At 58.5% G+C, this 26,880-nt stretch overlaps 4 protein-coding genes across 4 annotated transcripts in view; 1 reads left to right on the forward strand and 3 right to left on the reverse strand.

Annotated features, from left to right (window-relative positions):
• The window catches only part of LRRC4B (leucine rich repeat containing 4B), a 50,521-nt gene extending 45,326 nt beyond the window's left edge, over window positions 1-5,195 (reverse strand). Inside the window, exon 1 of the mRNA XM_058674967.1 lies at window positions 5,086-5,195. The gene's annotated coding sequence lies outside the window, so the exon portion shown is untranslated. The remainder of the gene's footprint in view (window positions 1-5,085) is intronic.
• GARIN5A (golgi associated RAB2 interactor 5A) overlaps window positions 1-26,880 on the reverse strand; it is a 123,603-nt gene that overhangs the window by 87,982 nt on the left and 8,741 nt on the right. The window lies entirely within an intron of this gene.
• Window positions 1-26,880, forward strand: part of EMC10 (ER membrane protein complex subunit 10) — a 140,661-nt gene that overhangs the window by 85,982 nt on the left and 27,799 nt on the right. The window lies entirely within an intron of this gene.
• Window positions 14,332-24,698, reverse strand: SYT3 (synaptotagmin 3). Its single transcript, XM_058674968.1, has 10 exons — window positions 23,897-24,698; window positions 22,597-22,767; window positions 20,633-21,152; window positions 19,249-19,621; window positions 18,726-18,944; window positions 16,924-17,044; window positions 16,306-16,477; window positions 16,066-16,198; window positions 14,942-15,010; window positions 14,332-14,585 (listed from the first exon to the last, which is right to left on the reverse strand). The coding sequence occupies exons 1-9, from the start codon at window positions 24,066-24,068 to the stop codon at window positions 14,945-14,947; spliced, it is 1,947 nt and encodes a 648-aa protein (XP_058530951.1). The 5' UTR covers window positions 24,069-24,698; the 3' UTR covers window positions 14,332-14,585; window positions 14,942-14,944.

A 26,880-nucleotide genomic window follows, 5' to 3' on the forward strand; every position in this document is an offset into this window, starting at 1 on the left:
GTCCCCGGGGCAGTGTAGGTGTAGGTGTGAGGGAGGGCGGTCCCTGGGGCGGTGTAGGTGTAGGTGTGTGGGGGGGCGGTCCCCGGGGCGGTGTAGGTGTAGGTGTGTGTGGGGCGGTCCCTGGGGCGGTGTAGGTGTAGGTGTGAGGGAAGGCGGTCCCTGGGGCGGTGTAGGTGTGAGGGAGGGCGGTCCCCGGGGCAGTGTAGGTGTAGGTGTGAGGGAGGGCGTCCCTGGGGCGGTGTAGGTGTAGGTGTGTGTGTGGGGGCGGTCCCCGGGGCGGTGTAGGTGTAGGTGTGTGGGGGGCGGTCCCCGGGGCGGTGTAGGTGTGAGGGAGGGCGGTCCCTGGGGCAGTGTAGGTGTAGGTGTGTGAGGGAGGGCGGTCCCCGGGGCAGTGTAGGTGTAGGTGTGAGGGAGGGCGGTCCCCGGGGCAGTGTAGGTGTAGGTGTGAGGGAGGGCGGTCCCTGGGGCAGTGTAGGTGTAGGTGTGAGGGAGGGCGTCCCTGGGGCGGTGTAGGTGTAGGTGTGTGTGGGGCGGTCCCCGGGGCGGTGTAGGTGTGAGGGAGGGCGTCCCTGGGGCGGTGTAGGTGTAGGTGTGGGGGGGGGCGGTCCCCGGGGCGGTGTAGGTGTGAGGGAGGGCGGTCCCCGGGGCGGGGAGATGCCCTGGGTCTGATTGCTGATGACATGGATGCAGAAGTTACTGAGTAGGTCCAGCGTCGTGGCTCAGTGGCTAAATCCTCACCTTGCAGGCACCTGGATTCCATTAGGTACTGGTTCGTGTTCCAGCTGCTCCACTTCCCATCCAGCTCCCTGCTTGTGGCCTGGGAAAAGCAGTGGAGGACGGCCCAAAGCCTTGGAACTCTGCCCCTGCATGGGAGACCCAAAAGAGGCTCCTGGCTCCTGGCTTATCATTCATTCATCCAGCTCTTCCCTGGACCAGGTCTGTCCTGCCTGCGGGGAGACAGGCTGGATGGCCTGGTGGTAACTGTGCAAGCTGCCCTCCAGCTTCCCCCTCGCTAAATGGAGGAGTCAGGACAGACAACCTCTGTGCCACTCCCATTTCACTTTCACAGAAAAATTTTTAATTCATTTTATTTTTTTAAGATTCATTTATTTTTATTGGAGAGGCAAATTTACAGAGGGAGAAAAGGAAAGACAGAAAGTCTTCCATCCACTCTTCATGTGCTGCAACAGCCGGAGCTGCACCGATCCAAAGCCAGAAGCCAGGAGCCTCTTCCAGGTCTCCCACACGGGTGCAGGGTCCCAAGGCTTTGGGCCATCCTTGATTGCTTTCCCAGGTCACAGGCAGGGAGCTGGATGGGAAGTGGAGTGGCTCGGACACAAACTGGTGCCCATATGGGATCCTGGCACTTGGAGGTGGAGATTTAGCCAATTGAGCCATCTCATGGGCTCTTTTTCATTTTATTTTAACAGAGACACAGATGAGACAGATGAGAAAAAAGCTTCCAGCTGCGTGTTCACTCCCACAGAGCCTGAGCTGGCAGCTGGCGGGCCTGAGCTGGCAGCTGGGAACTCAGCGTGGCAGCTGCCAAGGGTGGGCAGCCCCATCCCGGAGCTCTCGCCCCTGCATCCCAGGGCCACAGGTGTAGGGACGTGAGTCGCGCTGGAGCTTGAGACCCAAGCCAGATGTGGACATCCTGGCCAACGCCCCAGCTGCCAGCCCAAATGCCGCTTCCCAAATCAACTTTCAAAGCTCCAACTGAGGGCCCAGTGCAGTGGCCTAGCTGCTGAATACCTTGCCTTGAACTCACTGGGATCCCATGTGGGAGCTGGTTCTAATCCAGGAGCTCTGCTTCCCATCCAGCTCCCTGCTTGTGGCCTGGGAAAGCAGTCGAGGACAGCCCAAAGCCTTGGAACCTTGCACCTGTGTGGGAGACATGGAAGAATTTCCTGGCTCCTGGCTTCGGATCGACACAGCACCGGCCGTTGCGGTCACTTGGGGAGTGAATCATCTGGTGGAAGATCTTCCTCTCTGTCTCTCTTCCTCTCTGTATATATCTGACTTTGCAATAAAAATAAATAAATCTTTTTCAAAAAATCCCCAATCTACCTGTTTAGCATTCTCCTTGCCAGGCTCAACTTCCCCAGGGGAGGGCAGTAACCATCTACCCGCTGTCGGTCTAACGCGTGCTGCTTCCTGTCCTGGCAGTGCCACTCCGATTGTGTCTGGGGAACCCTCCAGAGCTCCCCTTCATGCTGTTGGAGGAACAGCTCATGACCCAGCCTGACGCCCAGGTATCCTGCCAAGAACATACGCCAGGGGTCCTTGGGGGTCTCCAGAAGGCCACCCGGCTGCCCGGCCCATGCTGCTGCACACACTTGTACCTCCTGGCAAGGCTGCGCCCATCTGCAAGAGGAATATCACCTACCGGGGTCCGTGGCACTTCGTAATGCATCTACTGCAGGGGACTGGTTCTTTTCATCTTTCCCTAAGCTATTCAAGACCTTGCCACAGCAGAGCAGAGGCTCAGCAAACAAAGCTGACACACAGGAAAACAGAGAAAGCAGCTCCTGGCAACACTGGAGTGCTTGATCCAGCCACTCCTGATGCCAGTCCGAACCCTAAGCCACTCCATTGCGCAAGCCCCAAAACAGCACTGCCTTCAAACACTCTCTCCCTCCTACACCAGTTTGCCTTGGGGCTCTGTTCTCTGCAGGTGTGACCGACAGTTAGGCAGTATCTGCCGGTTCTCTCTGCTCTCACGCAGCTCGCACTCATTTCCTCTCAATGGGCGTCAGCACTTAACTTCCAAGCGAAGGCCTGAGTCAGCACTGCCTCCTGTGGCCTTGCCGCCTGCCCCACGCCATGACTGAGGAATCCTGCTGCGCGAAGCAAGGAAGGCTGGATTTATCGACCCCTTTCTACAGCCTGGACAACAGCAATGGAGAGTGGGATTTGTCCGAAGTCCCACCCCAAGAGGCAAGTTGACAGGATAGCGGGAATTGACCCTTGGGCTCTGGGGCTTGATGGGGAAGCCGGCAGGGACAGCAGCCACACAGGGCAAGGGCCCCGGGGAACTAGCGCCGTGCTCTGCCCAGTGCCACCTGGTACTTCGTTAACACGCTGTGTGTGGGTGCCAGTGGCCATCAGGGTGTCTGTGACCCCGCCTGCCACAGCATCCACACCCTTGCCAAGGCCTTGCACTCAGACAGGGTCCCTCCCAAGCACTTGGTCCTGCACAGGGCCACCTGACCCGGTTGGCCAATGCTGCATATGAGGACACAAGGTCTCCATTCTGAGCCAGGGCCTTGGGAAGCCTTGCCCGGGGCTTTGAGGTCTTGGACGCCCCTGCTGTGCTGTGAGAAGCTCTCCTGAGAAGCTGCCCCCCGCAACCAGGCCCCGGAACCAGAACCTCGGAGCAGCCCTGAACGGACCTGCAGCCTGGAGGGGCTGGGCGAGGCGCCAAGGCGGAGGCACCCATTACAGCAGGGGTTCCCTCTGTTGAGGTGATATGCCCAGCCAAGACCTGAGCTCCTACGTCTCCTGCCAGGACCCGGGGCAGCCACACAAGCTGCTCACGGCAGTGCCGCTCCTCAACAACAAGAGTAGGAGTAACGCCAATGTCCAGGGACAGCGCCCGGACAGAGAATCCGCACGCTTCCTGGAAGCTTGCTGCAGCTGGTGGAAGGCATGGGACAGAATCTTTAAATAAATCCGGATGGGTTGCCAAGACATACTGTGGAGTTAAAAAAGCAAGCTGCAGAACAGTATGTACAGTATGATCCATTTATGTTAAACACACTCGCACGCTTGCTCAAAACAATACTACTCACTCACTACTGAGTACTACGCGCTCACGAGACACGCGTGTGAAACACAGGCCGGAAGGAGCCGCCAACAACTGCTAACGGGGGCTCTTCCGAGGGAAGGGAATGGGGATTTGCTGACCAAGCAAATGCCAGCTTCACAGGCAACATTTTTTTTTTTTCAACCAAACAAGGATTATCTATCCACTCACTCAATGTACAGTTGCAGATGAGTTCCCTGGTGGGCAAGGAACTTGCATGGCCACGCAGGCACACGCACCATGACTATTTGCGGTGTCCTTAGCAGCAGGGCTGCCCGCTGCCGCCAGCTGGCTCTCAACAAGGGACACCACCATCTGAACCTGTCTTCTCTCCTCTCGCTGAATTGCGTCTGAAAGCTAGTATGTGCTCAATTAAACATTAACTCCTGGGCTGGGAGACTGATCCTGCTTTCGGGATGCAAGTTCAGAGGCTCCTGCCAGGCACCTGGGTTCAGCTTCCTGTGGGCGACAGCTCGAGTGGCTGGGTGCCCACCACCTGCAGGTGAGACCTCAACTGCGCCCTGCTCCCTCCTCTGATGCAGCCAGAGCTGCTGTGGGCAGCTGGCAGGTGAACCTGCAGGTGAAAGCTCTGAATATGAATATTCCTTCTCTTAATCTCGACTTCCGGCCCCTGCTGACCCTGGATGTCCCTCTGACACACAGATCGGGCCGCAGGGGTCTCCTCAGCCAGCATCCTGTCCTGAAGGCAGCACAAGGGTTCCACCAAGACGTCTTCACCCCCAAGTCCATGATGCTGGCCTGCACCGCGAGGGGAGTGTCGGGGAGCCCAGCATCCTTGCAAGATCCTCCAAGGCCAAGGCCATAAGAGGAGCCCGCGGAGGGGGAGGGGACAATGAAGGAAGGAAGGTGTGGTGGACTCTCCTGGTCCGGCTCTGGGACTGGAAGGGGGACAGAGTCCCACAGAGCAGGTGCCCTTACGACACCTTCAAGGCCTTGAGGATTTAAAAGAAAGGGGGGCAGGAGGTCCAGCATTTGGGGTTGTTTCTGTGGGAGCAGTGGTCTGCGTCACCCCCACTGTCAGCACCTCTGGGACCCTGTCCTCTCAACGTGGCTCATTTTTTTTCCCTGAAATACTTCCCGCTGCTGGACGCTCGATATTTGAGCACTGCCTGGCCGCACGCACGTACAGGTCCTGGGGCTGCCCGCTGCTGTCTCCACGGCAGCCAGTGGCAGCCGCAGGGAGAAGCTCGCGTGGGTGGACAGAGGGATAAAAGGGCGATTGGGCACACTTGGGCACTCAGAGGGGGCTGGAGACTTACGTGCTCAGCCATCCGGAATCCGCGTGGAGACCTTCCAGAAACACCCCTGACAGAGTTCCAGCTGACAGAGGTGGCAGGAAGCCTGTGATGGGGCGGTTGGCAGCACTCCGTGGGACGAGGTGGTCCTGGGGTCCCCACGGCTGTGTGTCCTCCTCGGCCCTCACACGGGCCCTGGGCAACCCTGCCACTCTCCACCCCTTTCTCTGGCTCTCATGTCCCTGCTGTCACTCTGTGCCCTGTTCCTTCCGAGGGACCGTGTCCTCCCCGTCGCCCGTCCTGGCCCTGCCACTTCCACCCTGCTGTCCTGCTCCACCTCCAGGCTGCCTGCCACCCCCACGGGAGGGGGGTGTCTCTTATGCCAGGCCCCGTCCGTCCATCCTCTCCTTCGGCCGCCTCTGCCTCCACGATCGCTGTCGTCGTCGGGGTCCACTGTGTCCGGCTCCCCGGGCCAGCCAGCTGCTCCCCCAGGCCGCCCTCTTGCTGTGCTCCCCTCTGCGTCTGCCCTCACCCCTTCTTTCTGCCCTCTCCTACCCTCCCTGCTCATGCCGCTCTTCCCTGGGTCTGCCTACCTGGCCTGGCCCTGTCCACATCGCTTCTCTGATCGGAGTCTTCATGGCGGCCTGCCTCATGGCAACACTGCTGGTCACCCTCTGGCCCTGGTGTCTCCCTGACAGGGTTCTTGGGCCTCTCGGTGGGTGGCCCTGCACTTGGCCGCTGACCCCATGCTCTCCATCGCTTCCCCACAGCTCAGTTCCCCGAGCGGACACTGCCCGCGGTCCTGTCACTGTCCTGCCGTCCCGTGCAGCCCTGTCCACGGCCGTGTGTGTCTCTTAGACTTCCCCAGGGGCCACATCCTCCGGCAGGCCTTTCCTGGGGGGGTCTGTCGGCCAGTCCGCCCGTCAGTCACGCACGCTGCCCCGCGGGGCTTCTCGCTCCACGCGTCGCCCTTTCCCGCCTTTTTCTCGCGTTTGTCTCTGAGCCGTGAGCGCATGCGCACCAACCGCCACGGCCGCGCGCGGCTCTCCAGAGGGCTCGCGAGAACTCGTGCCGCGCTCACACAGCCCTAGCAACTGGTGACGTCACGGAGGCCCGGCCCCCCCTGATTGGCTGCCCTCAGCTGGCACGCGCACGGGTGGAGCAGGTGTCCGAGGGTTGCTAGGCACCAGGTGGCGAGGAGAGCACCGGAGCCCGAGGACCGGGGGTAGTCATGGCAACCGTGCCCTCCCTAACGGCATCTCAGCGCTCCTCTCATTGGATGTCTGTCGACTCCAGCCTGCAGCCGCCAGAGGGCGCCACGGAAGGGTGGGGGCGAGCCCCAGGAGGCTATGGCAACTGGTGACGTCGGCGGCGAGCCGCTCCTGATTGGCTGCGCCTCTCCCCCCACATCCAGGGGGTGATAGGGTGGGCTTGCAGGCCTGCAGAGAGACATGGCGTGCCCGGGAAGCACGGTGGTGGGCTCAGACACGTCCGCGGGCCAAGGGCATTCGCTTCTGCCGCCTCTTCGAAGAGCCAAATGGGTGGACTATTATTAGTGAGGACACCCACTGCAACTTGGACCTATATAACGGACGCCTGCTGTTCCGGCCGGACGGACATCTGTTCACTCTGATCTCCTTTTTCATTAAATGCACTCCTTTCTCTCTCTCCTTTTTTCCCACTTTATGTGCGTGCCATTTCAGGCTTACGGGGCGGGGAGTCGAGAAGTACGGGCTGCTCCCATGTATGCCCTCACCATCTCCGCTCGTCACAGCTTGCACTGTTGTGGTGCGTTGTTTTTTTCTTTTTTACAGTTCCTAAGCCAAGATGGAGCTGTCACTGTCAGCTAACGTCTCTCTTACATCAAGTCTTTTTCTTTGTGTTATTCATTCATTTTAAAATCGACTTGGGCCTAAAAGGATGGCTCAATTGGTTAATCCTCTGCCTGCAAACACCAGGATCTCATATGGACCCTGGTTCCTGTCCCGGCTGCTCTACTTCCCAGCCAGCTCCCTGCTTGTGGCCTGGGAAAGCAGTCGAGGACGGCCCAAAGCCTTGGGACCCTGCACCCGCGTGGGAGACCCGGAAGAGGCTCCTGGCTTCTGGCTTCAGATTGGCTTAGCTCTGGCCATTGCAGCCACTTGGGGAGTGAACCAGCATTAGGAAGGGCTTTCTCTCTGTCTCTCCTTATCTCTGTAAATCTGCTTTTCCAATAAAAATAAATAAACTTTAAAAATAAACTTCAGCATTTTATATATATAAACATATATAAATATATATATATATATATATATATTTTTTTTTTTTTGAGAGGCAAAGAGGGATCTTCCAGTCACTGCTTCACTCCCCGTGTTGGCTGCAGCTCCATCCAGCTTTCCCATGTGGGTCCTGAGCCAGCTTCTGCTGCCTTCCGCGGGGGTCTAAGATCGGGGGACAGCCAGGACTGCAGCCACTGCTCATGTGGAATGTGACATGGTGTGAGACAGCTCAACCCCTTGTACCAAGATGCTGGCTGAAAGGGTTAGTTGTCAAGGTAACTGTCCTCCTGGAAGTCTGGAATCTCCAGAGAGACACCTGCAACCTCTTAGGAGCAAAGCTCTTGTTTCCTGAAAGAGCAGGAGGCAGACAGGAATAGGGAGAATTTTGGAGTTTTTGGATTTACAGGAAAGACAGCTACCTTCAAGGCATGCTGTTTTATTACATCTGCATTGAAGTGGTATGATCAGGACCCCCAAGCCTGTACTGTAAATTCCTGTCACATGCTTTCTGTTTTGTGTCACTGTTAGCCCCTAATCATGTACTTGCTCGCTGTCACGTAGCTTTTGATTCTTTTACTATAAAAACCCCACGATTATTTCATTCGGGGTGCTTCTTGCTTATGGCAGGAGGTTGCCCCTTGGACTAGAAATTAAAATCATTTCACTCACATTAGAGTTTCCTGACTCCAACTCCTTGGAGTCACTGAACTCCAAAAGCTGCCCTGCAGACTTTGTTTTCAAAGCTTTTTTTTAAAAAAGATTTATTTATTTTTATTGGAAAGGCAGATATGCAGAGGAGAGACAGAGAGAAAGATCTTCTGTCCAATGATTCTGTCCCCAAATGAGTTGAGCCAATCCGAAGCCAGGAGCTTCTTCCTCCAGGTCTCCCACATGGGTGCAGGGTCCCAAGGCTTTGGGCCGTCCTCCACTGCTTTCCCAAGCCACAAGCAGGGAGCTGGATGGGAAGCGGAGCCACTGGGAGCAGAACCGGCGCCCATATGGGATCCTGGCGAGTTCAAGGCGAGGACTTTAACCACTACACTATTGCGCTGGGCTCTCAAAGCTGTTTTAGATTCATAGCAAAAGTGAGAGGAAACTCCACGACTTACCTCCTGCCTCCCCCTTTCTCAGCATCCCCCACCAGAACGGTGCACCTGCTAAATGATGAGCCCACGCTGGAGCACCAGTGTCCCCCAAAGTCTGTGGTTTCCTTCAGGGTTTCTTTACTCTGGGTGTGGAAAACTGCATAGTCACCTATCCACCATTACAGAAGATGTTTCTTTAAAAAAATTTTTTTTTCAATTTTTTATTGGAAAGGCAGATTTACAGAGAGGAGAGACAGAGAGAAAGATCTTCTGTCCTCTGATTCACTCCCCAAATGAGCTGAGCCGATCCAAAGCCAGGAGCCAGGAGCTTCTTCCGAGTCTCCAATGTGGGCACAGGGTCCCAAGGCTTTGGGCCATCCTTGACTGCTTTCCCAGACCACAAGCAGGGAGCTGGCTGGGAAGTGGGTCAGCTGGGGCATTAACTAGGGCCCATATGAGATGCTGGTGTTTGCAGGCATAGTATTAATTAGCCTGTTGAGCCATCATACTGACCCCTAGAGAGAAATTTCTCTGCCCTAAAAACCCTATGGGCCATTGCCGCCGCTTGGGGGAGTGAATCAATGGACAGACGGAAGATCTTCCTCTCTGTTTCTCCTCCTCTGTATATCTGCTTTTCCAATAAAAAATAAATCTTTAAAACAAACAAACAACAAAGCCCTTTCGATTCCGCCAGCTCGTCCTTGCTTCAGCCCAGACGTCTGGCACCCAGAGGCCCTTCTTCCTCCACAAGTTGCACTTTCCCGGGTTGTCAGGTTCTTGCCATTGTGCAGAGTACAGCCTTTCCACATGGGCTTTTTTGTCTCAAGGACACTTCGGATTCCTGGTTCCTGGGGCGGGGCGTCTCTCGTGGCTTGACAGCCTGCGTCTTCCTAGGGTTGACTCACATCCCATTGCATGGACGCACCGGGTGCGATTCCTCCCCGGAGGCCCTCTCAGTTGGTGATCCTGGTTACTGTGCCTGGGAGCATTTGTACGCGGGTTTTTGTGTGGACATAAGTTTTCAACTCATTTGGGTGAATCCCAGCAAGCGCGAAGGCTGCACCATATGGTGAGAATGTTTAGCTTTGTAAGACACTGCCACGCTGGCTTCCACAGGGGCTGAATTAGTTTGTATTCCCCCCAGCAAAGACTATGCGTTCTGGTGGCTTCACACCCTCCCCCGTGTGGGGTGCTACTGGGGTTTGGATTGGAGCCATTTTAATAGGTAGCGGTAGTAGCTTGTGGCTGCTCTAATTTGCAGTTACCCAGGGACCTTTGGTATCGGGCGTCTCTCTTACGTGCTTCTTATCTTTATATCCTGTTTGGCGAGGTGTCTGTTCAGACATTTGGCCCATTGAAAACTTGAGTTGTGTGCCTGGCATGACGGCTCAATGATTAAATCCTCACCTTGTAAGCGCAGGGATCCCGTACAGGTGCCCATTTGTGTCCTGGCTGCCCTGCTTCCCATCCAGCTCCCTGCCTGTGGCCTGGGAAAGTGGAGGAGGATGGTCCAAGTCTTTGGAACTTTGCACCTGCGTGGGAAACTTGGAAGAAGCTCCTGGCTTCAGCTGCCGCTGCTGTGGCTACTTGAAGAGTGAACCAGTGGATGGAAGATCTTTTTTTTTTTTTCTGTCTCTTCTCTCTATAAATCTGATCTGTCTTTCCAATAAAAATAGGTAACTCTTTCAAAAAAGAAAAGAATAGAAAAACAAATAACGCATGGGCTGCTTCCTTCTTGTTCTTTGGCTGTTTTGTGCCTCAGCGCTTCATCTGACGTGTGTTTGTAAAGGTTTTAATGCAGTCTGTAGTTTCTCTTTTCATTTTGTTAAAACTCTCACTTTTCTGGCAAAATTCACAATCTCAGGCTCCCAAGCACGAGGGTTAGACCTGGCTCATCGCAGGCCTTCGTCAGCCTTGCTACGATGACTGACCTAGAGGTGTGCCCGTCACAACTGGTGCCAAGGAGTCCACCCGGGCACTTTGCTCTCAGCTCTGTTTCCTGACATGCTAGTCTGAGAGAGGCTGGAGCTGGCGCAGGCTCTGTGCCACCTTGAGAGAAGAGTTCCTGTCTGATATGGAAGCTGAGAGACAGAAGAAAAACCAAAGCCCAAATAGGAGAGGTGCGTTCTTGAAAATTCGCCGTATTACCTGGATCCAGCTAAGCCTGAAACCACTTACGTAGCCCAGTCCTGCATGCCAATAAATCCCCTTCATCAAAAACCATCTGATCAGCCAGAGGCCCTCATAGAGAGCAAGTCTGAACAGAACAAGGCAACATGCTACTGCAAGCAAAGACAAACAGACGAAAGGGATGAGACTGAACGCACAGCACTTATACAGTCATTCGATTAATGCAGAAGTAACGCTGTGACGCAGTAAGGGAGAAGATGAGCCTTTTGGATAAACAGAGCTGGGCCAGTAGACAGTTCTGTGACTCTCACCTCGCACCATACACTGTCAATCTAAATAGGAAGTTTAAACAACAAAACCTCTAGAAGAAAACTGAAGGGGCTGGTGCAGTAGCAGACAAGTTAATATTCCACCTGCAGTGCCAGAATGCCATATGGGCACTGGTTCAAGTCCTGACTGCTCCACTTCTGATACAGTGCTGCCCTGTCAGTGCCTGACAAAGCCACCCCATGGGAGACCCAGGTGAAGTTCCTGGCTCCTGGCTTCAACCTGGCCAAGCCCTGGCTGTTGTGGCTCTCTGGGGAGTGCACAAGCAGATGGAAGACCCTTTGGTCTATCTGTTTCTGTCTTTCAAATAATCTGATAATTGAAGGTGAAGAGGCAGAGCGAGACAGAGGGCTCCACCTGTAGGTTCACTCCCCGAAGGCCCGTATCAGCCAATGCTGGGTCAGGCAAAAGCCAGGAACTCTGAGTCTCCCATACAGGTAGAAAGGACCCAAGCACTTGGGCCACTGCGTACTGCCCCCGAGCGTGTGAGCAGGGAGCTGGATCAGAGCTCGACATCTGGGAGTTGACTGGGAATGGGATCCAGCAGCTTAACGGGCTGTGCCACATGCTCGCCCCCAGAATCCACTCCGATGCTCAACCAGCAGCAGTCACAAGGACACTCCTCATAGGCCGAGAGGCCACATCTGGTAGGATTCCATCTAATCAAAACAAACAAGCAAGCAAGCCATGCTTGTGGGATGCCACACCCTAAGTCAGGGTGGTGGTCAGCCCGGAGGCGGAGGAGTCACAAGCGTAGTGGACACACCTCACGAAACGGCATCCGGCCTTCCAGAGGAAGGACATTCTCCCGCCCGCCCTGTGTGCGACACACTGCAGGGAAACCCCACGGATGGCACCGAAGGGTCACCTTCCCAGCTGGCCGGCAGGGGAGGAGGACAGGGAGATGGCCCAAGGGTCCACTTCCCAGGATGACAGCTGGGGGTGATGGCGGTCCAGCCCTGCGGCCTTGCTTAACACCACAGCCCGCTTGGAAGCAGTTAGCAAGGTGCTGTCGGGTAGACATGAGTCTGGCCACCCAATGTTCCCCAGGAGCTCATGAGTCACATGTGTGGTGCCCAGTCTTCAATTAGTGGTACTAAGAGAATGGGGGGAACTTTACCTGGCCACATGGTTTGCAGGTGGGGTCACCACAGTGGGGCTCCCCCACAAGGAAAGTGAGGTGAACTTCTAAGAGGCCACAGCGCTGCAGAGGACACGTGACAGCCCCTCCTCTGGTGCTCTGAGACACCTCCGGGCTGTGCCTAGAACACCATCAGCCGTCAGCATGTGCAACACCGTGATACCTCATCACGCACCAAAGCCTAGCACTTGCTGAACCACGTGGTGTCCCTGCTCGCCGAACCAGCCATCAGACTCTCTTAGGACCCCCCCAAAGCATCCTGCTTGGTAGGCGTATCAAGGTAGGCTGACTCAGCCAGGCGGGAAGTTAATGGGGATTTTGCTCTGACCATGGTGTCCCTCATTCTCCACCCCAAAGGTTGCAGGGCGCCCATTCCTGCTCCCGCTGCTACCTGCAGCTCCAGGTTCCCACCAACGTCTCCTTTCCACCTGTCTCCTGCCACGCACGGGGTGTTCTGAGGCTTATCTGAGCCACTTCACATGTCCAAAGGGTGTCTTCCGTGTCCAAGCAGTCCTCCCCTGACTGCTGGGACATCTGCCAGTCATTGGAGCTTAAGATAGCTTCCAGTTCAGCCGCTTGTTGCGGGTCAGGTATCTGGGAGATGATATAAACTTTTTTTTTTTAAAGATTTTTAAATTTTTGTTTGAAAGGCAGATTTATATAGAGAGAAAGAAGGAGAGACAAAGAGAAAGATCTCTTCCATCTTCTGGTTCACTCCCCAAGTAGCTGCAATGGTCAGAGCTGAGCCCATCCAAAGCCGGGAGCCAGGATCCTCTTCCGGGTCTCCCACGCGGGTGCAGGGTCCCAAAGCAATGGGCCGTCCTCCACTGCTTTCCCAGGCCACAAGCAGGGAGCTGGATGGGAAGTGGAGCAGCCAGGATTAGAACCGGCTCCCACATGGGATCCCAGTGTTTGCAAGGTGAGAACTTTACCCACTAGGCTATGGCATTGGGCCTGGAAAGAGCATTTTTAAAAATTCTCACGGGGGAAATCATGGAGGAGTGAGACTGTGGTGAGGCAAATGGACATCAGGTTTGTGAGGAAGCTGTGTTTTAAGGTAGTTGTGATGGGTTGAATGTTGATCCACTGCTCCCTCTCCAACAAGACCTGCCTGGGACTTAGGCAGGACTTTCTTTGGGAATCTCCCAATTTAGAGTGTTGCTATCTGCCAACAAGGCATCCTCCAGCGTGAGGCAGAGGGTCAGGGTGTAACGGGAAACAGACAGTAACACCTTGCCACGGGCAAGGGCTGCCTGACGCGCAGTGCCCTGACTGTTGGCTGGAATCTCCACTGAAGACTGGCTTGGTTTCAAGGAGCTGAAATCACCATTATAGCCCAAAGGGATGAGTGCCTGAGGGGTTCTGGGCCATCCTAAAGCAAGACCAGCCCAGCTGGCAGAGTCAGGGATGGGGCTCCAGGCCTGAGGACACAGGGACTGGCCCAAGCCCGAGCAGAACCAATCAGAATTCTCTGCAGCCTTCAGGCGGAGGGAGAGGGGACCACCCAGTGGGAGATCCCAGCAGGTGCCGCTAATCCCTTGCAGTTGTTAGAAGCTGGTGAATTTCCTCCCCTCTAACTTTGCCCTCCTTCCTCCTTCCCCTGCTAAGGCTGTACTTCAGCTGCAGCCCCCAAAATGACAGATGCTCACTGTCGCAGGCTGCTTTGCAACTCCGGCTTGCCCCAGACCCGAGTTCTTCGCAAGATGTTTGGGAAGGAAAGAAAAAAAAAAAAAAAAAAAAAGAGGCGCACAGAAGGGAGGCCCCCCCCCCGCCCATGCTGCCCAGCGGGAACATGACAGAGACGCCAATTGACGTGGCCCCGGCATGAACCCTGGTCCCGGATGGCCCCGAAAACTGTGATATTATCTCACGGCTTGTGGTTCTGGGCTTCTGCATCCACAGGGTGGCCGTCTCGACAGCCCCTGCAGACACCTTCCCCTAGCGAAGCCAGTGCAGCCAGAAAGCCGCTGGTTGGCCCCAGGCAACCGCGCCTGAAGCCCCTCTGTGCCCTTGCACTTTTACAGAGGTTGTTCAACCCTGTCTGCTCCTTAGGGCTGTGTGTGTATGTATGTGACCTCCTGTTGCAAGGCTGTCCGGTCCCAGAGAGCACAGGGGCACACAGGGAGAGACCCATGAGTGTGTTTATTCTGGCGTTCATAGCAGCAGCAGTTGGGGGGACTGACCAGATGACGCGTGGGATGAGAGATGGCCACCAGGAGGGGGATGATGGACACAGGTGTGTGTCTAGGGGGAGGAGACACAGGACTCGTCCACAGACCTTCATGTGGAGGATGAATGGCAGAACACCAAGTCTTGGACAAACAGCACACAGAGAGACACACAGGGGGGAGGGCTTGAGGGGGGCAGGGGTCCCCCAGACATGCATGGCCCCTCCTCGCCTTGAGGGGAGCCCCAGGGAAGAGAAGGCAGACACGGGGGAGGCCAAATGCCCCCCGAACACTCCTCCATGGGCAGGAGAGGCAAGCCCAGGCTGCCCTGCCGGCAGTTCGGACGTTATGGCTTCGAGGAGATGAGTTCGCGGTCTGAGTCGGAAGAGATGGGGTCTCTGGGCCAAGACCAGACCTGCAGGCCAGGGAAACGGAGAAGGGGTCTGCTGACAGGTAGTAAGAGCCCCACCTGCCGTAGCTCTGCCAGCATCCCAACAGGGACCTAGGGATCTCGCAGGAGGCTGCACCTCCCTCACACCCAGGGGTCCAGCCCAGCTCCTCCTCCCTCACTCCCAGGGGTCCAGCCCAGCCCCTCCTCCCTCACACCCAGGGGTCCGGCCCCTCCTCCCTCACACCCAGGGGTCCGGCCCCTCCTCCCTCACACCCAGGGGTCCAGCCCAGCCCCTCCTCCCTCACACCCAGGGGTCCAGTCCCTCCTCCCTCACACCCAGGGGTCTGGCCCAGCCCCTCCTTCTCTGGTAGTCTCCTTACCCCTCACTCTGAGTTTTCTTTTTCTGACAGTCCTTTGCCGCCCTTGGTGAAGCTGCTTAAAGTCTTCTCCTGCAAGGGGGTACACACAGGGGTCAGGACTGGTGGGGAGAGGACCAATGGGGCAGAAGCACTAATTGTCACCAGCCCTTTCTGCCTGCGCCATCACCTCCATGCCCTTGTCAGCGGCTCCGGCATTACAACCCAGCTCCTGAGCCTCACTGAGGCACAGTGGGACAGACCCTCCAGAGCAGGAGCAGGGCCGGACCTCAACCAGGGTCCTCTGTGTACCTGCAGTGCTACTCAGCATTGGGCGGGGGCTCAGCAGAAGCTTCTGGAGAATTCTGGAATGACTAAGTTGTTGAGGAGAAGGGTGAATGGTGGGAGGCAGAGCGGCCTGCAGGCTTTGCACCCAGGCACGGCCACTTGGCTTTGGATCCCAGCTGGGGAAGTGCTTGGGCCTGCCAGTGCCAGCCATGCGAGATCTGCACTCGGGAGTGGGAGAGGGGTGGCGTGTCACAGTTGAAGGCAATCCCGAGAGGGGGTATGTTACTGCAACATGGAGGAAGCAGCGACATCGATGCCAGAAAGCCCGTGACGGACCAGACGGCAAACGAAGGCCATGCCACGCGGGACGCAGAGCCATCATCGGGAATTCCGCCTTGCTCCTGCTTCTGGGTTTAATGGAAGCAAAGTCCTTGGTTCCATTTTCCAAGTCAACTTCTGTCTTCCTCAAAGAGGATGACCATGCGTCACCTTGTCTTTTGACCAGTTATGATTTATAATTTCAAAAATACAGATCAGAATCGCAAAGGCCCCCACGTCTGTGGTTGCAGTTGGCTCGCAGCTCTCCTGAGCTCCTCACGCAGGCCACCCCACACAGAAACAGGCTGGCAGGGTGCCAGCTGCTGTCAGAGTCTCTGACTCTTTATTTTGACTTTATTTGTACATCCATTGTAGAGAGGGGAAGTGCTGGGCCACAACGAGGCCCAACCCTGGCTCCTCCTGCCATCCCATACTGTGCCACCCAACTTACTGAGCTCCTAATCAGCTGGTGGCCCAGCTGCCCACCCTGGCACCCTCCCTCACACCCAGGGGTCCAGCCTGGCCTCCGGGGAGCCACTCACCTCCACCAGCTGGTGCCAGTGCTCGACAGGCTTCCGCGGGTTGGCCAGCATCTCGGCCCAGTGCTCACGGCCATGCGGGTCCGCAGCATCTGGGCCCACGCGACACACGCCAATCACCTCGTTGTGTCCAATGCTGGTGGCAGGGGCCGGGTGAGAGGCGGGCCCTACCACAGGCCCCACCCCTCGGTCCACCAGGCCCCACCCTCAGGCCCCGCCCCCAGGCCCGGTCAGGTCCCTCACCAGTCATAGTCCACCACCGCAATGCTGAGCCCCACGCTCTCCACGCTCTCGGGAGCCACGTCGAACACCAGCGCCTCGTTGTACGTGGGGTTCAGCGTGTTCTTCTTGATGGAAGTTTTTCGCTTCTTCAGACGCCGCCCCTCACTGATCAGAGAGGCCTTCACATAGGGGTCTGAGGGCAGAAAGTGACAGGCCTCAACAGCAAATCCTCCTTCAGACCAGAGGTCCAGTCCAGACCCTCCTCCCTCACACCCAGGGGTCCAGCCCAGACCCTCCTCCCTCACACCCAGAGGTCCAGCCCAGACCCCCCTCCCTCACACCCAGGGGTCCAGCCCAGACCCTCCTCCCTCACACCCAGAGGTCCAGCCCAGCCCCTCCTCCCTCACACCCAGGGGTCCAGCCCCTCCTCCCTCACACCCAGGGGTCCAGACCCTCCTCCCTCACACCAGGGGGCCCAGCCCCTCCTCCCTCACACCCAGGGCTCCAGCCCAGACCCTCCTCCCTCACACCCAGGGGTCCAGGCCCCTCCTGCCTCACACCCAGGGGTCCAGCCTCTCCTCCCTCATACGCAGGGGTCCAGCCCGCCCCTGCTGCCTGGCCCCACCCTTGGCCACCCACCTGAGAAGCCGGTGAGGTCCATCGCTTTGAGGTTAGAGGCTTTGATGATGGTCACGGTGAGGCGCCCGGCCGTGGGGAGGTAGCAGAGTGAGAAGTTGAGCTCCCCCAGATCTGCCTTTTCCTGCAGGAACAGGGGTCAGTCACACCTTGCCTCAGCCTCCCCCACTGGCTCTGCTCCTACGTGCAGGCTCCTGGGCTCCCTCTGATCCACTTAACCTGACTCTGGGCCAAGGCCTGGTGGCTTGCGGGCACAGCTGCCTGCCCGTCAAAGCCTGTTTGTTCTGTGGGGAGACAAGAAGAGGCGAGAGGGAGTGGGGGAGGGAAAGGCCACGAAGAGAAACAGCAGCCTGGAGGACAGGAGGGCGGTGTGCAGAGCCAAAAGGAGCACCGAACTGAGAGGGTTAGAGACTGGGGGGACAGAGACCCCAAGGGAGGGACAAAGACCCAGAGAGAGAGAGACCAAGGGAGGGGCAGAGACCCAGAGAGAGAGACCAAGGGGGGGACAGAGACCCAGAGAGAGGAAAGAGACCCAGAGAAGGTGGGGAGACAGAGACCCAGAGAGAGAGACCAAAGGGGGGGACAGAGACCCAGAGAGAGAAAGGGACAGAGACCAAAGGGGGGAGACAGAGACCCAGAAAGAGGGGACAGAGACCCGGGGAAGGAGGGGACAGAGACCCAAAGAGAAGAAAGAGACCTAGAGAGAGAGGCGGGACAGAGACCCAGAGAGGGAGACTAGCCCCTGGGTAAGCGAGGGGTCAGAGAATAGACATCGGGCTGGGCTGGGGGCAGGGCAGGAGCAGCACAGGGACCAAAATGAGTGGGTGAGCCTAGAGAGAAAAAGCAGCCTGAGATTCCCCATTCGAGATGGGAGAGAGAGAATGAGTGAGAGAGAGCAATCCAGACTACGGCAGGAGCCCCTCAGGGAGCCAGCCTCGGAGAGAGACAGGAAGCTCACCAGGGCCCAGGGGAGACCAGGAGGGCAGCACAGGCAGGCCGCCCTGCACCCTGGATCCTGACCACCCTGCACCCTGGCCGCCCTGCACCCAGCCACCCTGCCCCCAGCCACCCTGCACCCAGCCACCTGTCCCCTCTGTTGCCGTTCTTCCTGGGCCTTCAGGCACCCTCTCCCTGGCCCCTGCCCTCTGCCAAGGTTCCCAGACCCCTTCCACGTGTACCCTGCCACCTGCAGCTCCTGAGGGCTGCCTGGGATCCCCATATCCCAATCCTGAAAGGAGCGGGGTTCGAAGGAGTGAATAGCCCCTGAGGCCAGGGGTTTAGGTATGGGGGTAGGCCTGGGGCACAGCCCACACTGGAAGGCCTGGGAGGCTGAGCTGGCCTATCTTCCAATTCCAGGGTGCTGCCAATAGGTGGAAGCAGGTGATGGTGCAGGTACTTGCGTCCTGGCCGCCCACAAGGGAGATCTAAGTTGAATTCCTGGCTCTCTGGCTGTGGCCTGGCGTCTGGGAGTGGCCAGTGCGTGGAAGGAGATCTTGTCAATCTGCTTTGCAAATGACCAAACAAGAGTCCAGCGGAGGCTCTGGAGAAGCAGGCCGGAACATGGAGGAGTCTGACCATGAAAACCCAGGCGCCCGAGAGGGGCTGGACACTGCAAAGGCAGGATGCTGGATGCAGTGTGAAGCAGCTTGGGGTCAGGAGGTGGGAGGGGTCAGACGGCAGAGCTCATGGTGCGAGCAGAAGCTAGGAGCCCTGACCCTCCGTGACTCCAGGTGCAGACAAGAAGTTAGGATGCTAAGAAGTTTGCACCAAGCAGAGGGATCTAGTGGGAGGCCGGGGCCACTGACCGAGCTGCCCTCCATGATGTCCCTCCAGAGCGGGCGGTCGGGGGGCTGCTCGGCCAGCTCCAGGAGGTTATCCAGCACCACCTGGCCGATGAGGTCATGCCGCGAGAAGCGGTCGAAGTCGTAGACGCTGAAGTGCAGCTTGCGCTGTGCCAGCTCCGCCAGGGGCACCGAAAACTGGAATGTCTCGTTGAAGACGGGGTTCAGGGTTTTCCTGTGCACCTGGCAGGTTGGGTGAGAGTGACAGACAAAAAAACATGGCCCCAGAGCCTCCCTCACACCCAGGGGGCCAGACCCTCCTCCCTCACACCCAGGGCTCCAGCCCAGACCCTCCTCCCTCACACCCAGGGCTCCAGACCCTCCTCCCTCACACCCAGGGGTCCAGCCCCTCCTCCTTCACACCCAGGGGTCCAGCCCAGACCCTCCTCCCTCACACCCAGGGGTCCAGCCCAGAGCCTCCTGCCTCACACCCAGGGGTCCAGCTCCTCCTCCCTCACACCCAGATGTGTAAGCCCCATGCCCAGACCTTGGTCTGGAACTTTTTCTTGCGGTCTGGCAGCAGGTAGATCTTGACATAGGGGTCGGAGAAGCCATTAGAGTCCTTGGCAGGGAGGTCCAGGGCCTGCAGGATCCGCACCACGAGCTGGTCGGAGCCGTAGAGGTACCTCAGGGCGAAGCTGATGCGGCCACAGGGCGTCCCCGCGTCCCCCGAGCTGCCGCCCCGCCGGCCCCCAGGGCCAGTCCCCTGGTACAGCTCCGGCTTGATCTGGCCGATGAGTTTGGCTTTTTCCTCGCCGCCCGGCAGGGGTAAGGGGAGCGCAGGCGGCCGCTCCTCACTGCTGGGGTCCGGTTGGGTGGTCAGGGTCTGCTGGGTGAGGGGCCGGGGCAGGGCTGGGTACCTTTGAGAGAGCGGGCTGGAGTGAGCGGCTCCCTGTGTGTCCTCCCCGCCATTCCCTTCCTATGTTCACCTCTGACCTTGAGCGAGCCCCTCAAGCCCTCCGGGTCTGTCTCCTCCCTCTGACACCCCGTTTCCACACCTGTATAGTCACCACACAGGGGATCATGTGGCCACGCTCCCTCCTGCTCCAGTTGCAGCTCCTGCCTGGGCACCCGTCTCGCCCTCCGGACACTGGCCTTGTCCTCTGCTCCCAGCACCCTCAGGGTGGGCCCCGGCCCTCGGCCACATGTCCAGGTGCCCTTTGCTGTGACCTGCTCTCAGGCCACAGAGACCATGCACTGCCCAGCCTGTCCCCTGCACCTGGGAGGCCAGGTCATGCGCTCGCCTCTCTGCCTGGCTAACTGCCCCTCTGCTTGCTCCTCCTCTACCACCTGGCTCGGGGCTCTCAGCCTCAGGCCCCTGAGCTGCCCAGCAACCTTGTGACTGCAGGTGCATCTGAGCCAGCCAATGTGAGCCACCACTCCTGGCAGTCCTGTGTCCGACACCCGGCTCGAGCCAGCTCGAGGGGTCTTCAAAAACTTTCTGGAAAATGCATATATTCCGTTTTTTAAAAATTAGCTATGCATGATTTCGAACTTTTTTTCTCAAAATGAGCTTGTATTTTCATTCTACGTTTCCACGAACTTTCTGAAGAACCTGTGCAGTGGGTGCTCATTGAACTTGGGCAAAGCCAGGGGCTGTGGACAGTGAACTCCAGGCTGCACTGCTGGACCTGGCCTGGACAGTCGCCTCGTGCCTCAGGGACCTGGCTCTGAGCACCAGCCCCTCCACTTGCTTCACCCCAGCTTCCCAGCCCTGGCTGCCGCTTCCTGCCAAACCCCAGCACCCAGACCTAAGCCCCTGCTCCTGCTACGCAGTCTCAGACCTGCCAAGCATGGCCTCTCCCGACTCCCACCCCAGAGCCAGGGGAGCGAGGGTCCCAGCCCTGTCACAGCCCATAGCATTTTCTCACCTGGTGGTAGGGGCCAGGCTTGTGACTTGCTGATGCGACTGGGCACTGGGCAAGCTCCCCCCGCTGGGGGGCAGCAGGAGCACCCCAGAGCCTGCCCCACCCTCAGAGGGCAGCTCAGGGGACGTCTGGCTCGGTTTGACCCCAGCAGCCACCACGGCTGCGGCAGCCTCTGGGTAAGAGTCCATGTCCAAGTAGGAGGGCTCGGGGGGCTCCGTGCCCCCCAGGCCACCTGGCTCCAGCAGCTCGGCAAAGGGTGGGTGGTGGGCAGTGTGGGCATGCTGGTGTGGACCCCCCAACAGTGGGTGGCCACCCAGGCCAGCCCCGAGGTGGTGGCCTCCACCACCCACCAGGCCCGCCAGCCCAGGGCCGAGGTCTTTGCGCAGGGGGCCGCCGCCCACTGCTGAGCCTCCCTTGTCGCGCCAGGGCACCCAGCACAGCTTCCAGGACACGAAGAGGGAGACGCCCAGGAGGACAATGCCGCAGAACGTCACGATGACAGACAGCAGACTCACGGAGATGTCTGGCAAAGGAGGACAGGGGTGAGGTCAGATGGCAAGGGGGCGGAGTCAGATGGCAAGAGGCGGGGCCAGAAGGCAAGGGGTAGAGTCAAAAGGCACTGCCCACTGGGGGGAAGTGTGGAAGACGCCCACCTTCCCCACGCACTGTCCTAAGCCCCACAACCCCAGGAGGTAGGGGGTCCCGCATGACGGTTTCCGACAGGCTGAGAGATTTGTGCAAGTTTTCAAGGGCCATAAGTGACAGTCCTGGGGTTGGAATTCAGCTGTCGCCTAACTGCCCAGCTCTGGCTCACAGACTCTGGAAGGGACACACACCTGAAGTAGGACCCAGGCCCTCTCCTCACTCTCCAAAATGCTCAGAGATGATAGAGGAAAAGTAACCACCGTCCGGCACCCCGCAGCAGGTCATGGTTCAAACCACAGCTGGCCGAGTGACCTTGGGGATGCAATGTAACCCTTCTGAGCCTGGCCCCCTATTGGCCAAGTAGGAAAAGCCAGTCCTGCCTCTTCCAGGGGTCCAGGAAGCCAGCAGAGTGTGGAAATGTGACAGCAAGCATGACTGTTCAGCGCACTCAGTAACCAGTACCAGGAGGCGGGCTTTCCAGAAGTGGTCTTCAAGGTAATGTTACTTTGTATTGCAAACAGAGGGCAAGCCTTGGTCCAGGGACACAGTGGGTCCAGCGTGGGGAGCAGGCAGCTGCCGCCAGCAGGGAAAGTGGAGTGGAATGACTGAGGTCAAGGGTCGCAGGGGGGGAAGGGAAAAGGGGTCCTTCCGGCCTGGCGCCACTCAGTGAAGCCACAGAAAGTGCACGAGGTTAACCCTCGCGGAAATGTGGACCCTAAGGACCCCTTACCCGTTTTTATCAAGGAGACAGACCCCAAAAGACCTCAGCCAGGCACGGGCAGCAGAACCTGGTGTTTCCTCCAGCCCTGAGCTCTGTGAATCTTTCTAGCAAGTTGTGGAACTTCAAGGTGGGTAGGGGACCCTCAGGCACTCCAGCTCCAGGGGTCTTACCAGGATCCAACCCCCAGGCTGCAGACCAGTGACCTGCAGCGTGCAAGGGCTTCCCCATGAATGGTGTGTGTCGCCCTGCCTCCCTACATGCCTGATAGGAGCACCCTGTTCCGGTGGTCAGCGTGTACGCACAACTGCCCTTATTCTGCAGGATGGCACCTTGGGTGAGCCGCGTGACGCTCCTGAGCCTCAGAGGGTTGCTGAGTGTCGTTAGGGACATGCAAAGGGCTCAAATGCTTGGGCCTCTGCACCCATGTGGGAGACCTGGGAGAGGCTGCAGGCTTGAGCCTGGCTCAGCAGGGCGGAGATGAGACTCCCAGGGGGACTGCGTGCCCAGAGGGACTGCATGGCCAGGGGGACTGCGTGCCCAGAGGGACTGCGTGGCCAAGGGCTGAGACAAGGTGTCGGGGATGGAGGAGGGCGCTGCTCACCTGCATCCGGGCCCCGGGGATAGCCTCGGATCCGAAGTTCCTCAAACTCCTGGCACCTGTCATTGGTGTCAGCGTCCCGGACCCGGGTGCACAGGTCCGAGACCAGAATGAGCGCCCGCCGGCAGAGGTCATCTTCGTAGTCTCCTGACATGGCGGCCCCAGGATCCTGAGCTGGGGAGGGCGATGTGGGGAGCAGGATGGGGCGGAAGGGAGTGGAGGGCAGAAGAGAGCGTGCAGGCCAGACCACAGGGATAGGGGAAGATGGCGAGGCGGGTGGGGGACACACGCTGGGGAGGGTTGGCCAGGGAGAAGGCGGTGGGCAAGAATGGACACGAAGACAGAGGCGAGGAGGCTGGGCAGAGAACAGGGCAGGCAGACAAGGGCACTGGGATTAGGGTGACGCTGAGTTTAGTGAGGGACAGACATGGTGATGGATCCTCACCACTCTTTTGCTCACTGAGTCATTCAACAAACACTCATTGGGGACCAGCAACATGCCAGGCACCGGTGCAGAGCCGGCAGGGAGCAGGGTCCTGTGACTCCCTAGCGACCTGATCCCAAGGGAGTCAGAAGGCAAGCAGGCAGACTCACAGGTATACCATGACGGACCAGACCCTCTGGCTGCCCTGTCCCAAGGGGCCACTGAGGAGCTCTGGACAGTGGGGCCAGGGTGGGGAGCAGCAGGAGTGGAGCTTAGCGTGGGATAAGCTCACAGGGGCCGGAGAAGGAGGTCGGAACAGGGCTGATGGTGAAAGCATCAAGATCCAGAGGCGCACGCGAGTGGGGAAACAGGGCAGACAGGCAAGTGTCCTGACAGTGCAGATGGATGAGAGTCACACTGGGGGGATGTGAAGATAGAGAGACACAAACCACGGGCAGGGCAAGCCGAGGCCCGGACAGGAGGCCGGGGTGGGCATGCGGAGGGGAAGCCCTGGACTGCCACTCGGGATGGCCAGGAGCAAGCAGCCGGCGTGGGGAGGACAGGGGGCTGTGACCGCCGCCAGCGGGGCTGTGGGCAGCAGAGAGGGTGAGGCGCAGACATGGAGGACATATAGAAGCCGGGCACAAAGGTAGCCGGGCACAGGGGTCAGTTGGGAAGCGGAGGGTTCCCGGAGGCATCAGTGAGAGGGACCAGGTGAGAAAAGGGGTACTACTGACACGTGGGCTGGGGCAGACACAGCAGCTGGGTTGGCCGGGGACACAGGGTACATTTGGCACAGACGGATCAGGGCTGACAGATGGACAGGTGTCGCCCTGGTGCGGCAGGCCAGGACCCCGAGCCTGGCATGCTCCAACTCACCTGCGCTTATCCCTGCCGGGTCCTTGGAAGCAGTTGAGGCGGCGGCTGGCGGCAGCCCATGGGGGTTTGCAGGGCGGACAAGGGGCTGCAGACCCGTCCCCACGCGCCGGAAGGTGAAAGGGGGTCTGAGCTGAGGGCCGACGCTGACAGAACAGCTCGGCTCAAGCCTCATCACATCGTGCCCCACGCTGCCAGCGGTCCGACCTCGAGCGACCCCCGGGGGCGTCCAGCAGCCCCACTCCCACCTGCGGTCCCCCACCAGCGCCTGTTAAAGCTTAGAGACTACAACTCCCAGCAGGCCTCGCGCTCGCACTTCTGCGGTTTCATAGACCCGATGCTGCAAGGGCTGATGGGAATTGGAGTCTTTAATGCCTATTCGGGCTGCAGAGAGGACGGGTTTCTTTCTTTTTTTTTTTTTTTTTTAAGTGTGTGTGTGGGGGGCGGATAAGATGCCGGGGTCCCAAGACGCTGCAGGAAGAGGGGGACGGTGAGGGACCTCAAATGGCCGCAATGCTGCGTCCTTAGGGGCCATGGATTGGATAAACGTGCCACATGCCCTGGGGAAGGGTGGGCGAGGGGCGGAGTACACCCAGGTGTTTCGGGAACCCACCCCCACCTCGGTCGCCACTTCCAGGGCCACGTGCCCCTCCCCCGAGAGTGCCGCAGCGCGCCGGCTCCCCGCTCCCCGCGAGCCACGCGCCTCTGCAGCAGCCAGCTCAGCGCCCGCGCTCCGGGGCCGCCCGCACCCCTGCACCCGGGGTCGGCCTGGCAGGGGGAGGGGAGGAGCGGACTCACCCCGAGCCGCCGCCGCCGCCGCCGCTGCCACCGCAGCCCCGCGCGCCCGCCGCGGTGCCACCCGGCTCCTCCCCTCGGCTCCTCCCCCTGCACCCCTTCCTCCCTCCCCAGCCTGGAAGGAGGGGAGTCCCTGGGACCCGGTGCGCCTCCTCCTCCTCCGGGGGCGGGGAGGGAGAGGATCCGGAGACGTGGGGGTCTCGACCTGTTTGCTGCTTGTCCCAGATGTGGGGGGGGGGCGATCCAAGCCCCCAGAACTCAAGGTGCGCCGACCTGGGACGCTCTGAGCGCTGGAGCGGCAGGCCCAGGCTGGGCTGCGCAGGCATCTGCAGGAACCTGGATCCGAACCCTGCCTGGGTCACCCTTGTTCTGAGCCCCAGCTTCGGCAACAGCCAAAACGCAGTTGATAAACTTTAATTCCTAAAGGGATTTGAAGTTTGGAAAAAAAAAAAATAGTCTGTATAAACAAAGCCTTGGCCGAGCGCCTCTCCAGAGTAGCAAAGTGGTGGTTCGCCGGATATTAATAGCTCACACTGCCCCTGACGGTGGCTGAGAAGTGGCCCTGGACGCAGTCCTCCCCGTGTAGTTTCTCATTCCATCTCCACTTGGGCCTTTGGAGATGAGTATGGACATGCTTCTCCTGTTTCTCAGAGAAGTACGAGGCATTGGTTCGTTCAGTCCCCTGAGTGGGCTTGGCAGGGACCCCTCTGCCTTCTCCCAGCACTGCTCCCCAAGCACCAGCTCTGAAATCAATATCATCTATAAATAAAACACAACTTCTAAAAGAATTATTCATGTAGGTATGTCATTATTTGAAAGGCACAATTACAGAGAGATCTTCCATCCACTGGTTCACTCCCAACCAGAGCCAGAAGCCAGGAACTTCTTCCGGGTCTCTCCTGTGGGTACAGAGGTCCAAGGACTTGAACCATCCTCCATTGCTTTCCCAGGCCATAAACAGAGCTGCACAGGAAGTGGAGCAGCCAGGACACAAACTGGTGCCCATATGGGAAGCTGGTGCCGCAGGTGGAAGTATGGCGTGCTACAGTGTCGCCTTCCTTTGCTCTGTAGCTTGCGTTGGAGATGTCCTCACCACCACTGGGAGGGCACAGGGCAGGGGAGCGGGAGAGGGAGCCCTCCCCCTTGGTCGTGTTCCCGTTGTGTTGGTGCTGGCTACTTTCTGAGTGCCCGCTGTGCACCAGGCATGCTTCTAAACACCAGGGTTCCACTGGGAACAACACAGACAAGACTTCCGGCACAGTGCAGCATGGGAGGCAGAGGAGCAATGAACCCCCTGGGATGAGTGTCCTGAAGGAAAGTCCAGGGTGCTGGGGGGTTGAGACAGTGCTGGCCAATGGCGTCTGCTTGGGCTCAGAAGGCTGAGTGGCCATGAGTGGCGGGGGAGAGGAAGGCTCGGGGGAGGAGTAGGTAGCGGGGGTCCCAGGGCAGGAGGATGCCTGAGGACTGCTGGGCACACAGGCTCCACGAAGGCGTCCTTGTGTTGTGTCCTTGCTGCCTAACACAGTGCCTTGGATGTGACAGGTATTAATAAATGGGGAGATGGGTGATTGATGGATAGATGGATGGGTGGGGTGATACAAGGATGTGTGATGGATGGATGGACAGATGAATAGAAGGGTGTGAATAGGTGGGTGGATGTATGGATAAGTGGATGTGTGGATGGATGGGTGTGAGTAGATGGGTGGATGTGTGGATGGGTGAGTGGATGGCTGGGTGGGTGTATGGAGAGGATGACAGAGGATGTACAGGTGGATGGGTGAGTGGGTGGGTGGATGGATGATGGGAAGCGGAAGGACAGATAAAAGAATGGATGAATGAGAGTGAATTAATGAGTTTGGACCAACATCCATGGCTTCACACACAAACGCACCTGCAAGTCAAGGCCTACTCACCCAGAAACATGTACACTTGCCTGTAAACATAGATATGTGCCCCTTCTGGTGCTCACCCTGGCAAGAGCTGGGCTTAGCTGGGAGGCGGAAGGCAAACCCCTCAACCAGGGCTGTGAGCACACATACAATACTCCCCCCACCCTATCGCCACTGCAGCAGAACTGCAGGAAAAATGCTGACTCAGGGATGTGTGTCCCAAGATGGGCGCGAGGCCAAGGAGTGAGACTGGGATGGCCAGAGAGAAGGAGTGAACGGCCAAGGAAGATGGGGGTGCAGTGC

The sequence above is a fragment of the Ochotona princeps genome, chromosome 16 (assembly GCF_030435755.1).
Source record: "Ochotona princeps isolate mOchPri1 chromosome 16, mOchPri1.hap1, whole genome shotgun sequence".
Lineage (NCBI taxonomy): Eukaryota > Metazoa > Chordata > Mammalia > Lagomorpha > Ochotonidae > Ochotona > Ochotona princeps.

Bases quoted from the DNA above. Each gene is read 5' to 3' on its own strand.
- SYT3 (XM_058674968.1), bottom strand. From the start codon at position 24,068: ATGAGGCTTGAGCCGAGCTGTTCTGTCAGCGTCGGCCCTCAGCTCAGA. The intron at 21,153-22,596 runs GTGAGCAGCGCC...CTCCTTTGCCAG, and splicing joins TCCCCGGGGCCCGGATGCAG to ACATCTCCGTGAGTCTGCTG. The intron at 19,622-20,632 runs GTGAGAAAATGC...GCTCTCTCAAAG, and splicing joins AGCCTGGCCCCTACCACCAG to GTACCCAGCCCTGCCCCGGC.